This window comes from Microplitis mediator, chromosome 2 (assembly GCF_029852145.1).
Source record: "Microplitis mediator isolate UGA2020A chromosome 2, iyMicMedi2.1, whole genome shotgun sequence".
Taxonomy (NCBI): Eukaryota; Metazoa; Arthropoda; class Insecta; order Hymenoptera; family Braconidae; genus Microplitis; species Microplitis mediator.
This window is the reverse complement of record NC_079970.1, coordinates 23,969,103-23,982,714: the sequence shown is the minus strand read 5'-3', so window position 1 is coordinate 23,982,714 and position 13,612 is coordinate 23,969,103. Positions and strand designations below refer to the sequence as shown.

The 13,612-nt window shown below is 29.1% G+C and overlaps 4 protein-coding genes across 6 annotated transcripts; 1 reads left to right on the top strand and 3 right to left on the bottom strand.

Moving 5' to 3' along the window:
- Positions 1-292: 292 nt before the first annotated feature.
- LOC130663006 (uncharacterized) lies at positions 293-2,765 on the top strand. The gene is made up of 5 exons (XM_057462025.1): positions 293-706; positions 797-896; positions 988-1,175; positions 2,085-2,135; positions 2,207-2,765. Exons 1-5 carry the CDS (start codon positions 620-622, stop codon positions 2,288-2,290), a joined length of 510 nt encoding a protein of 169 aa, XP_057318008.1. The 5' UTR covers positions 293-619; the 3' UTR covers positions 2,291-2,765.
- An 18-nt stretch (positions 2,766-2,783) lies between these two features.
- LOC130663003 (prion-like-(Q/N-rich) domain-bearing protein 25) lies at positions 2,784-5,655 on the bottom strand. The gene is made up of 6 exons (XM_057462021.1): positions 5,616-5,655; positions 5,037-5,196; positions 4,625-4,970; positions 3,498-3,746; positions 3,162-3,418; positions 2,784-3,075 (listed from the first exon to the last, which is right to left on the bottom strand). The coding sequence occupies exons 2-6, from the start codon at positions 5,154-5,156 to the stop codon at positions 3,073-3,075; spliced, it is 975 nt and encodes a 324-aa protein (XP_057318004.1). The 5' UTR covers positions 5,157-5,196; positions 5,616-5,655; the 3' UTR covers positions 2,784-3,072.
- A 442-nt stretch (positions 5,656-6,097) lies between these two features.
- LOC130663005 (prion-like-(Q/N-rich) domain-bearing protein 25) lies at positions 6,098-7,409 on the bottom strand. Its single transcript, XM_057462024.1, has 4 exons — positions 7,091-7,409; positions 6,780-7,028; positions 6,444-6,700; positions 6,098-6,358 (listed from the first exon to the last, which is right to left on the bottom strand). The coding sequence occupies exons 1-4, from the start codon at positions 7,380-7,382 to the stop codon at positions 6,356-6,358; spliced, it is 801 nt and encodes a 266-aa protein (XP_057318007.1). The 5' UTR covers positions 7,383-7,409; the 3' UTR covers positions 6,098-6,355.
- Positions 7,410-9,509: 2,100 nt separating this feature from the next.
- Positions 9,510-12,636, bottom strand: LOC130663000 (tenascin-like). Of its 3 annotated transcripts, none has more exons than XR_008989138.1 (7): positions 11,996-12,636; positions 11,437-11,596; positions 11,025-11,370; positions 10,706-10,954; positions 10,397-10,645; positions 10,062-10,309; positions 9,510-9,975 (listed from the first exon to the last, which is right to left on the bottom strand). XR_008989138.1 is itself a non-coding variant. In XM_057462018.1 (7 exons), exons 2-6 carry the CDS (start codon positions 11,554-11,556, stop codon positions 10,062-10,064), a joined length of 1,221 nt encoding a protein of 406 aa, XP_057318001.1. In that variant the 5' UTR covers positions 11,557-11,596; positions 11,996-12,633; the 3' UTR covers positions 9,510-9,975. The 3 variants fall into 3 exon arrangements, 2 of the variants coding, with proteins under 2 accessions (XP_057318001.1, XP_057318002.1); XM_057462018.1 differs by having other exon boundaries at positions 10,062-10,318; positions 11,996-12,633; XM_057462019.1 differs by lacking the exon at positions 11,996-12,636 and having other exon boundaries at positions 10,062-10,318; positions 11,437-11,690.
- Positions 12,637-13,612: the final 976 nt, after the last annotated feature.

The following is a 13,612-nucleotide window of genomic DNA, read 5'->3' as shown; positions in this document are numbered from 1 at the left end:
AGTCGATCCTCTGGTTCTCCAATTGACTGCAGAGTCATCTAGGCCCCGGGTCTCAGAACTCCGGATATTGATACTGTGATCCAGGATCTCTATCTGCTGGATCAATTAATTAGATCACTATTTATTTACCATTCATTAATTTTGATAGGAGAAATGTAGGAAATTCAAATTTTGACGTTCCTTAGCCGAAAAAATTCGGAGATACTGCCAGTTAATTTAAAACTTTCTCAATTATCTTCGATGACATTTATCAGATCTAGGAATTTGCTTGTCATATGTTGTAAATATTTACATCTCCGATAGATAGTTTCAGCCAAATCTTATCTTTAGTTTACATGTCAAAATCTCGATTCGACATCTGATTATTTCAAACATTCAGCTGAAGTATAAATTTCCCGCGCTGATCGACGATAGCGCTGGGGTGGATATTTAGTAAACTAATCTGGGGAAATAGTGATAAAAAAAAATAACTATAAATTGTAGAGTTAGCGTTTGTAAGTTGGGGACAATATTGTGTGTAATCGAATTACTGGACAGAGTGGGTGCGGTTAGGGTTTGACCACATTTTCAATAAGTTTATTGTTAACTATTAGTTTAAATTTGAAAATAAACCGTCAAAATGACGATTTTGGAATCGTGTTGGTCGCCCATTATTTGGACAAATAATATAAAAACTGGAAGTAAAGCGGTAGCTTTTTATACTGTGGTAAGTTTCTATAAATTTTATCTAAAAAATATATAAACAAAACTCGGTTTTTATTATTATTTATATAATAATTTATTTTTACTGTTATAGGCAATGAGTGTTGTTATGATCACACTCATTGGTTATCAAATGTACGGAGGAGATTCCACCCAACTTTATAATCCACTTTTTGAAGCAGATGTAAGGTTCTGTAAGTTATTTTTTCTTTAAATTGATGACACATCCCTTTGACATCAATGACAAAAAATATTAATTTACAATGTGACATTTTTTGTTTGCAGCTTTACAAGCCGTCGGAGGATTTTTTATCGTCTACTTTTTTGTGATGATTGTTTCCGCAAGGTGTATTTTTATCGGCATCAATGAACGTGTCAGAGGATGGTTACTTCCTTGGCTCATCACCTGGTTCATTTTTTGTGCCTTCCAATTAGTTTTCGGGCTGTGGTTGTTAGGAGGATATTATATTTATGTAAGTGCAATATTTATTTTAAATATATTTTGACTTTACACTGAGAAAAAAAATTTACTATTTTCCAAACAAGAATTTCTTGGTTCAAGAAATCCGTTCAAAATATTTATTTTATTATTATTAATAATCAATTTCTTGAGGAAAGAGCATCAAATTTATTTTTGTTATTATATGAATTTGATATTATATTATGGATCACCTGACCGTTGGTCCGAGGAGAATTGATCCGCGACAATTGATCCTTGCGACGATTGATCCGCCGATAAAATATACTCACACATATAAATGTGAAAAATTACGCCCTTTTTTCACTAATTTTGTGTGCGTGTAACATAAAAAATATACTCACACACAAATTTTTCAAATTAATTAATAAACACAATTATTTATCGACGGATTAATTGTCGCGGATCAATTGTCCTCGGATCATCGGTCGTGTCACCATATTATGAGTAAACAAAGAATAGCTTTACTTGAATGAAATAAAAATTATTCCCTTCAATTTTACGAATTCTTGAGACAAAATTATATATTCTTGAAAATTATCAAGAATATATGTTCTTGTATGAAGTAAATGTTCTTAATGAAAGTATTTTTTTTTCTCGGTATAGCCCGGTATAGGGGACGAGGGGGAAATTTATCTTGGAATTTCGGTTTTCCACTACCGTGAGTTTAGTTTTATCCTCGACTACTCGTCATAAGCCGGTTTTATTCCCTATTCTCGGTTTGTAGTTTTGAAAATTTTAACAGAGGCTTCAAAGGGGTCGCTTGGTAAAAATTTCAAAAAAGTCGTTAAATGGGGGATGTTTTGGACTCAGTTACTTCCGATTGGGGGGAAGAGGCTTTAGGGGCAGGCTTCTAACGGGTAGTCGACTGTATATGATTAATAATTAATTATTGTTTCCGTAGCTTCAAGTTGTCTTGCCGACGCTCATTAACTGGCTTTGGATGGGATACAATGTAAGTTTTGAAAGAAAAGTTTCAATTAAAATTTTCATTCCGCGTCTAAAATCTTAAATATTTTTTTTCAGTTTTACTGCTGGCTATGTGTACTGTCGGTATACAAATTATTCCAGGAAATACAGTCACCCAATATTGAATTACTGTGGCCGTAAATGAAATTTTTTGCAATTATTTACAAGTGACCTTATGAAATTTTTTTTTATTTTAATATTTTTCTCAAAGTATTTAAAGCTTAGGTTAATTTAGTAGTTAAGTAACCAATTTTTACAGTGCAAAAGTGACAATTGTTTTTTTTTAATGTTTATAGTGTAAGTTTATATTTTATTATACTTTTTGTTCAGTGACGATCAAAGACTGAAAATGGTTAGAAAACCATCCGTCCAAATTTGATCTGTCGCCATTTGTAAATTAGATTTACGAAGTAATTTTTTAACATTGTATGAAAAAGTTTGATATTATTTAGAGGTATATAAGCAATTAAATTTTTAACGAAAAATGCACTTACATTTTTTTTAAACTAATTTTTATAAACACTGTTAGGAAAATTATTAGATGATATTTTTTATAAATAAACTTCTTAAAATTTATAAGTATTTATTACCATTACTTTCAAAGTTTGGAAAAATATAAATGTTGAAAATATGAAAATTTATATATTTTTTTGACCTCCACAATGTTTTTTTTCTTTAAGGAGTCCATACATTTATTTAGGTTCAATTTATTTCATTCTATTGGTACATTTTTTAAATAACACTTGAGAATTCAAAATTACAAATTAAAATTCCCTCGTAATTTTTTCAAATCAGTTCAGGAAAAAAATAATTAAAAATTATCTTGAAAATATAAGTTTTAGAAAATACTTTTACACTGTCGTATTTTAGCATCGTCGGTACTTGAGCATTTTCTATAGTGTACTTGAAATCAACATATGTTCTTACTGTAAAAAAATGATGAATGGTCAATTCCAAAAAATTTTTATAATTTTCCAAGCGCTTTATTTTATAATGAAATAAGTCTACTTACTCCATGTACACTGCATGTTCCATACAAATCAGGTTTGGAATGAAAATCACATTGACAAGAATTTTGGTTACAACTAGACCATGCAGGCCCGCATTGACTGTCGCTAAAACAATAATCGCCCAAAGCTTGTAAACAAGTTATTCCGTCTAATGCGAGAAAATCACTTTCGCAAACACATTTGTTATCATTTGAACATTCTGTTTGTCTATGTATTGAGTTGCAATCAAAGTTATTGTTACAAGGCCATCCTATGGAAGCTATAGAACAATTATAAATAAAAACTTTTGGTATCTTTAATCTATTCATTTGATTATTTTCGTAACGAACACGACTTACATTCCCGACACTCATTATTGGATATAGGTACATAGTTTCTTTTGCATTGACATTCATTATTAGAACAAACGGAATGATTTGCCGCACATGGTTCGTTACGCCAACAAAATTCACCTAAAAGTGGACTACATGTAACTCCATCTACCTCAACATTTTTGTCTCTACAAACACATTTTTTATCTTTTGAACATTTAGCATGAATTATATCTGCACAGTCGTCGTTAATTTCACAAGACTTTCCTAATGGAGCTAAAAACGATATTTTGTTGTAAGATGATATGAAAAAACAATATATGGTTAAAATATATAAATTTATAAATGTTTGCAACAAAGGAATGTATGATATATTATATAGTATATTATAAAAAGTCATATAGAGATTTTCGCCGATGTAATATAAAATTATATACAGTAGTAAATATATGTATTCATATATGTTACTTATATGATTTTTATATTAAGCTATATATTCATTTACATTTACCTTATAATATATTGTATTGATATATTTCCTTTTGGATTTAAAAAATATAAAATTTTTATATGAAATGAAATATATGGTAGCATATAATTGATATTATATATGGCACCATATATTTTCTTTGTTATATTTAAGCATATATTTTATTCGGTGTATGTATATGTATATGGGTATGCATATTCGCATCAAATTAACTAATTTTAAAAATTTTAACTGCAGTTTAAAGAGTATATTGAAATTTAGATCTGATTTAATTGGAGTTGGTCATACGAATAAGAAAGTTTTTTTTTCCATACACAATATAAATATATGCTTTTATATATGATCAGAATATATTTTTCGTCTATGATAGAAATATATATTTTTATGTATGATAACAATATTGTTTCCGTATATAAAAAGAATATATATTTTCATATATGATAAAAATATATTTTTTGTATATGATTGAAATATATATTTTATACATGCTAAACATATACGGACTCGTATATGATGAGTATTATATTTTTTAATATAAAAAAATTATATCAGAAAATATAGTTAAATTCGCCACATATATTTTCTGATATTTATCATATATTTTTACATATATGTTATTTTCATACGGGATAGATTCTAATTTTTAATTTTTAACTACACGTACTTGGAATACATTCATTATTAGATTTAGATACGTAATTCTTCTTGCATTGACACTTGAAATCAATGCAAACAGAATTACGGGGTCCACAATAGTCATCGCTTTCACAAAATTGACCTAAATGTGGTAAACATGCAGTCGTGCCTACGGTGATATAATTTGGCAAACATTTACATTTGTCATCAACGCACACTGCGTAGTCAACTTGTAAACAATCCAAATTGTATTGACAGTTTTCGTTTAATTTTGATGATTTAACACACATATAAACATCATTAAATGCCCCCCATCCCATTCTTTTGCATACATTATCCTCTTTGCAACATGGTTTACGAAAAAAGCGATTACACTAAAAAAAAATAATTATATAAAAATAAGAAATGAAAATAATAACGAACTTTTTATTGTTACTGACTTTGTGTCCGTAATCAGCGCACTCGTAAATTGGAAACTTTTCTTCGATCGTTTCATTTAATGGTATCAAAAGACTAGCTTCCGTTAGGGTAAATATCAGGAGTAAAAATGTAATCATCATTATTTCTTAATTTTTTCAAGAAATAGATTATGAACAGTAGCTGCAACATAAATTAAAATAAAATACTGACGACCGACGGAAGAAATGTTTTGAGCCAAAAAAAAAATAAATAATAAAACGTTTTCTGGACTGAAGAGTGGCTGACTAAAGTAAACACAAAGCCGAAATTTAGCCGACTAGGCCTGAAAATCGCCGATAAATTGGAAATTTTCTGTTTTCAATATTTTTTCGGTACTTGAAGTTTTTCTAAGTTCTATAATTAATATAATAAGAATAGTAGAATGTCGGTGTATTTTCGGCCAACTTCCTGTCTTTTCTAATAAAATTCAACGGCTTTGGCGTAATTTCGGCCAAATTTTGGGCCTCTCTGAATAAAATTGTATAGTTTCGAAATAATTTCGGCTCAATAGTTTTACCCAGGTAACTGTCAATAGTTTTAAAAGTTAAATTCTCTATTACCTTTATTGGATTTTGATATTGATGTTTTTTTCAGCTCAACCAAACAAGTACTAATGTAAAAATTATCTCAAACTTTGTAATCAGGTGAATCCTCATTTATTTAATTACCTATCATTAGTGCCAAGAATATTGAGATTATTTTGTAAAAGGTATCGATTTAGAAATAACTTCAAATATCGGCTTATGAAGAGCAAATGGTAAAAGATTATATTTCGATAACATTTATTTTATGAAATGTACGTAGCGAGTACCAATTAAAGTGAATTGTAGCTACATGTTACAAACAAATATTCATTATTCACGCTTACATTTTTTTTTTTACCTAATTTTTATAATCGCTCTTAGAAAAATTATTAGATGATATTTTTTATAGATAAACTTCTTAAAATTTATAAGTATTTATGATCATTACTTTCAAAGTTTGGAAAAATATAAATATTAGAAATACGAAAATTTTTATATTTTTTTGACCTCCACAATTTTTTATTTTCTTTAAGGAGTCCATACATTTATTTAGGTTCAATTTATTTCATTTTATTAGTACATTTTCGAAATTAAAATTAAGAATTCGAAATTACAAATTAAAATTCCCTCATAATTTTTTCAAATCAGTTCGGGAAAAAAATAATTAAAAATTATCTTGAAAATATGAGTTTAAAAAAATATTTTTACACTATCGTACTTTAGCATCGTTGGTACTTGAGCATTTTTTATAGTGTACTTGAAATCAACATATGTTCTTACTGTAAAAAAATGATGAATGGTAAATTTCAAAAATTTTTATAATTTTCCAAGCGCTTTATTTTATAATGAAATAAGTCTACTTACTCCATGTACACTGCATTGCCTATACGAATCAGGTTTCAAGTAAAAATCACATTGACAAGAATTTTGTTTGCAACTAGACGATGCAGGCCCGCATTGACTGTCCCTAAAGCAGTAATCGCCCAAAGCTTGTAAACAAGTTACTCCGTCTAATGCGAGAAAATCACTTTCGCAAACACATTTTTTATCTATTGAACATTCTGTTTGTTTATGTATTGAATTACAATCAGAGTGATCGTTACAATGCCGTCCTATGGAAGCTATAAAAAAATTATAAATAAAAACATTTGATGTCTTTAATCTATCGATTTGATTATTCATGTAATGAACAAGACTTACATTCCCGACATTCATTATTGGATATAGGTACGTAGTTCTTTTTGCATTGACATTCATTATTAGCACAAACGGAATTATTTGCCGCACATAGTTCATCACGCCAACAAAATTCACCTAAAAGCGGACTACATGTAACTCTATCTACCTCAACAGTTTTGTCTCTACAAACACATTTTTTATCTTTTGAACATTTAGAATGAACTACATCTGCACAGTCCTCGTCAAGTTCACAAGAGTTTCCTAATGGGGCTAAAAACGATAGTTTGTTGTAAGATAATAGATTCTAATTTTTAATTTTTAACTACACATACTTGGAATACATTCATCATTAGATTTGGATACGTAATCCTTCATGCATCGACACTTGAAATCAATGCAAACAGAATTACGGGGTCCGCAATAGTCATCTTTCCGACAAAATTGGCCTAAAAGTGGTAAACATACAGTCGTGCCTATGGCGCTATAATTTGGCAAACATTTACATTTTTCATCAACGCACACTGCGTAGTCAACTTGTAAACAATCCAAATTGTATTGACAGTTTTCGTTTAATATTGATAATTTAGCACACATATAAACATCATTAAATCCCCTCCGTCCCATTTTTTTGCATACATTATCGTCTTTGCAACATGGTTTACGAAGAGAGCGATCACACTAAAAAAAAAATAATTACGTAAAAATGAGAAATGAAAATAATAACAAACTTTTTATTGTTACTGACTCGGTATCCATAATCAGCGCACTCGTAAAGTAGGACCTTTTCTGTGATCGTTTCATTTAATGGTACCAATATACTAGCTTCCGTTAGGGTAAATATCAGCAATAATAATATAATCATCATTATTTCTTAATTTTTTCAAGAAATAGATTATGAACAGTAGCTGTAACATAAATTATAATAAAATACTGACGACCGAGGAAAAAAATTTTTCGATCGTAAAGCACTCTCTGATGCTTCGCATCATGAGTCGTACAATAATAAAACGTTTTCTCGGCTGAAGAGTGGCTGACTAAAGTAAACACAAAGCCGAAATTTAGCTGACTACCCGGGTCAAAAATAAAACTTGATTTAGACTTGGTTTACCAAGTTGAAATTTGGAGCCGTTTTTTACAAGACAAACTGGACTTTTTTTTACGGAGATCTGAAATACATTGAGTTTTCGCCTTGGTTTAGACTTAACTGGCTTACTTAGTCACGATTTAAGACGAAAAAGTTTAAATCAAGTCGAAGTTGACTTGGTTTAGACTTATTCGACTTAAATTTTAAGACGAAAAAGTCAAGATCAAGTTGAAGTTGACTTGGTTTAGACTTATTTGACTTAAATTTTAAGGCGAAAAAGTCGAAACTAAGGTGAAATAGATTGTATATATTAAGGCGAAAAAGGCGAAAGTAAGGTGAACAATGTTATACAAAAAAGTTATAATAAATGGATAAAATATCAATATTTAATATAATAATTGAAATTAACATACGTCCTTTTTAATTAATAATAAATTAATAAACTGACATAATTAATTATAAAAATTATAAAAATACCTTATCTATATAAGTGCTTTGAGACCGAAAATGTAGTCGGCATCCCAGTTGATAGTTTAATATCTTTTCGTTTTTTATTAACACAGGTAATCAATTATTTATTGCTAAACCAGTTAATAATTATGAAAATGAATAAATCAAAAAATTTTTTTTTTCATTGTATCATAACGAATAAAAATAGCATAGAAAAAATTATTATATAAATAACAAAACGTCTTACCATTAATTTTTATTATCAATAATTAACTTATATTATAAATTAGTTACATAACGATTAATTAATTTTATTAACGTAATAAACATATTTTACACTAAAAAATACAACTTGCTTTGAACTTGGTTGAGCAAGTCTAAAGTAAGGCGAATAAATAACTTTTTTCGACTTGGTTTAGCAAGTCAAAAGTAAGGTGAATGATTATCGTGCTCGAAGTTAAGACGAATAAGTTCAAACTAAGACCAAAAAATATGAATAAGTTGAAGTAAGTCGAAACTAAGACCAAAAAAGTTCAAAAAGTTGAAAAAAATTAAATTTAAGTCGAAAAAGTCGAGATCTTATCAAAAAATCGTCGGCAAATCCATAACTTCAAAAGAAAATAAGGCGAAGCGAGCCTGAATCAAGTTTTATTTTTGACCCGGGTAGGCCTGAAAATCGCCGATAAGTTGGAAATTTTCTGTTTTCAATACTTTTTCGGTACTTGAAGTTTTTCTAAGTTCTATAATTAATTTAATAAGAATAGTAGAATTTCGGTGTATTTTCGGCCAACTTCCTGTCTTTTCCAATAAAATTCAACGGCTTTGGCGTAATTTCGGCCAAATTTTGGGCCTCTCTGAATAAAATTGTATAATTTCGAAATAATTTCGGCTCAATATTTTTACCCAGGTAACTGTCAATAGTTTTAAAAGTTAAATTCTCTATTACCTTTATTGGATTTCGATATTGATGTTTTTTTCAGCTCAACCAAACAAATACTAATGTAAACATTATCTGAAACTTTTTTATCAGGTGAATCCTCATTTATTTAATCACCTATCGTTAGTGCCACGAATATTAATGATTATTTCGTAAAAGGTATTAATTGAAAAATGACTTCAGATATCGGCTTATAAAGAGCAAATGGTAATTGATTATATTTCGATAACATTTATTTTATGAAATGTACGTAGCGATTAAAGTAAATTGTAGCTGCATGTTACAAAAAAATTTTCATTACTCACGCTCACACTTTTTTTTAACTAATTTTTATAATCGCTCTTAGGAAAATTATTAGATGTTATTTTTTTATAGAAAAACTTCTTAAAATTTATAAGTATTTATGATCATTACTTTCAAAGTTTGGAAAAATATAAATATTGGAAATACGAAAATCTTTATATTTTTTTGACCTCCACAAACTTTTTATTTTCTTTAAGGAGTCCATACAATTATTGAGTTTCAATTTATTTCATTTTCTTGATACATTTTCGAAATTAAAATTAAGAATTCGAAATTACAAATTAAAATTCCCTCGTAATTTTTTCAAATCAGTTCGAGAAAAAAATAATTACAATTTGTCTTGAAAATGTAAGTCTAAAAAAATATTTTTACACTATCGTATTTTAGCATCGTCGGTTCTTGAGCATTTTCTATAGTTTACTTGAAATCAACATATGTTCTTACTGTAAAAAAATGATGAATGGTCAATTCCAAAAAATTTTTATAATTTTCCAAGCGCTTTATTTTATGATGAAATAAGTCTACTTACTTAATGTACACTGCATTGCCTATACGAATCAGGTTTAAAGTAAGAATTACATAGACAAAAATTATTTATACAAGCAGACAATTGAGGCCCGCATTGACTGTCGCTATAACAATAATCGCCCAAAGCTTGCAAACAAGTTGTTCCGTCTAATGCGAGAAAATTACTTTCGCAAACACATTTGTTATCTTTTGAACATTTTGTTTGTTTATGTATTGAATTACAATCAGAGTGATCGTTACAAGGTCGTCCTATGGAAGCTATAAACAATTATAACCAAAAACTTTTGGTATCTTTAATATATCGATTTGATTATTTATGGAACGAACACGACTTACATTTCCTACATTCATTATGGGATATAGGAAAATAGTTTTTTTTGCATTGACATCCATTATCAGCACAAACGGAATTATTTGCTGCACACAGTTCGTTACCCCAACAAAATTCACCTAAAAGTGGATTACATGTAACTCCGTTTACTTCAACATGTTTTTCTCTACAAACACATTTCTTATCTTTTGAACATTTAGTATGAATTATATCTGCACAGTCGTCGTTATTTTCACAAGACTTCCCTAATGGAGCTAAAAACGACATTTTGTTGTAAAATAATGTTCTTAATCAAAATTTTTAACTACTCTTACTTAGCACACATTCATTGTTAGATTTGGATACGTAATTCTTCTTGCATTGACACTTGGAATCAATGCAAATAGAATGATGGATTCCGCAATCGTCATCTTTCCTACAAAATTCCCCCAAAAGTGCTACACATATAGAATTATTTGACACAACATAATTTTTTTTACAAACGCATTTATAATCTGTGGAGCATTCTGAAAAATCTAATGGATCGCAATTAAAATCTGTTGCACAATTTTTTCCTAAAGGCGCTATAAAAAAATTTTAATAAATTAAGTTAAAAATCTAGTAATTTTTATAGACTAGGAATATTCCATTTACTTGGTACACATTGATAATTAAAGTCTGGAATAAATGAAGGTTCGCATTGACATTTGTGATCAATGCAAACTGAATTATCTGCCATACAATGCCCATCGCTTTCACAAAATTGGTCTAAAAGTGGTAAACATGCAGTCGTGCCTACGGCGATATAATTTGGCAAACATTTACATTTTTCATCAACGCACACTGCGTAGTCAACTTGTAAACAATCCAAATTGTATTGACAGTTTTCGTTTAATTTTGATGATTTAACACACATATAAACATCATTAAATGCCCCCCATCCCATTCTTTTGCATACATTATCCTTTATGCAACATGGATTACGAAGAGAGCGGTAACACTAGAAAAAAATAATTACGTAAAAATGAGAAATGAAAATAATAACAAACTTTTAATTGTTACTGACTTCGTTTCCGTAATCAGCGCACTCGTAAATTGGAAACTTTTCTTCAATCGTTTCATTTAATGGTATCAAAATACTAGCTTCCGTTAGGGTAAATATCAGCAGTAAAAATGTAATCATCATTATTTCTTAATTTTTTCGAGAAATAGATTATGAACAGTAGCTGCAACATAAATTATAATAAAATGAAAATTTCAAGCTGAAAAAAATAATAAAATGATTTCTCGGCTGAAGAGTAACCGACAAAAGTGACCGCAGGACAGCAATTTATTTCGCCAGACATAAAAATGACTGAAAATTCGAAAATTTTCTGTTTTATGCTATTTCGAGTTGCTTGAAATTTTTCTGAGTTCTATAGTTTAATTTTAACAAAAAAAAATTATGACCGAAATTAGGTCAGCTCAGTTTATCGGCCTGTTTATTATGAATAATAAAATTTTGGCGTAATTTCAGCAAAATTTAAGGCCACTTTGAATAAAATTTTATAGTTTCGGCGAGATTTCGGCCAAATATTTTTGCCCGGGGAATCGTTTATAATTTTAAAAGTTAAAAATTCTACTACCTTTTTTGGACTTCGATATGAATCCTGTTTTCAGCTCAACGAAACAGACAATAATGGATGAATTGTCTGATACTTTATTATCATTTCAATCCTCAGATATTAATTACTTATCATTAGTGCCGAGTCTTTTAATGCTCCCATTGGTTAAAAATCACTTCCGATTTAGAAATAACAACAATTTGCCTAAGGGTGTGGATATAATTAGTCATATTTCAAAAACATATTTTTTTTGTCATCTTTAAGTAGCGCATCCCAATAAAGTAATTTGTAGCTGTATGTTACGAACAAATTTTCATGATTCGCTTAAAGAATATTAAATTACCTACTTAATAAATAAATTAATGTTTTAAGTTTTGATTAAATTTCAATATCGACGGAATCTAATGCAGGAAAATTTTCTCAAAAATTAATGATTTTTCTCTTTAAATCCATGCACTTTCAAAAATCAACCCTTTGAAATTCAAAATTTTTCCAAGTAATTTCGCGTATACCCCAGAAATTTTTTCAGGGTCAGTTTAAAATATTTGTAAGTATAACTATGGCAGTAAGAAATTCTCTTTATCAACAAACGTATGCTGGTGTTCCTTTATTACTACCAGCAGGTTGAGCAGAAAATATTTCCCGTTTATTTTTAACATAAAGTCTATTACTGCGCAATATTATTTCAGTAAATATTGTTATATTTTATTTATATCACAACTTGTAAAATTATTTAATAAAAAATCTTGTAACAATTCATTGAAATAATTACTCATATTTTTTTTCTTCTCATTCAACATAAAAAAAGAGAAAAATATTTGCATACGAATAATATTTGCTCAAGACTTACGTGTGAAATTTAAAAAAAACGAGAAAGAATGTATGTTATGTATGTACATTATTACATAATACCATGTTGGATTTAATTGATATTTTTTATTTAAAATATTTAATATCCTAGTGTGCGTTTCTTTATTTTTTTTGTTAATAAATTAACAAGCACAAAAATTAGCTCAATTGCTCGAACGATATCCATAACATAACATAACATAAAATAACATAACAGTACATGGGGATACGTAACATGCAACCACAATGATTCCGCGGCTCGGCATTTCAATTTTATCATGTTACTTGATCTCGCGTAATTAACGTCATTGTCGCCGTTAAAGCAATCGTTTTTTTAGCACGCTCCAAATGTACTAAAGGGAATTAAAATACTTAGTAATAAATAGAGGCATTTATTAAAATTTTAATCGTTTAAAAAGACCGTCCGTCCGGTCGAGCTAAACGATCGATTTGTCTTAATGAATGACGTAATGGCCTTAAGGATATATTTTTCGTAAAATAAATCTTCGGCGGTATATCCACTCAACCAGACGGCACTAATTCGATTCCCAAACGAATGGAAGCACCAGCAGGACCATCACCAGCATGTATATGTATACCAGATCTGAACGAAGCCGAAAGAAAATAAAAATAAAAGCTTATGCCTATTGGTATTGGTTACAGAGACCCGAAACTCTCGAGAATATTAATCCTGTGAAATATTTCGTTGCACCTGAACAAGACGCACGCGGCTGAGTATCGGCCGAATGCTTGAATTAACATAAGCCTTTATAGGTATTTATTGATGAA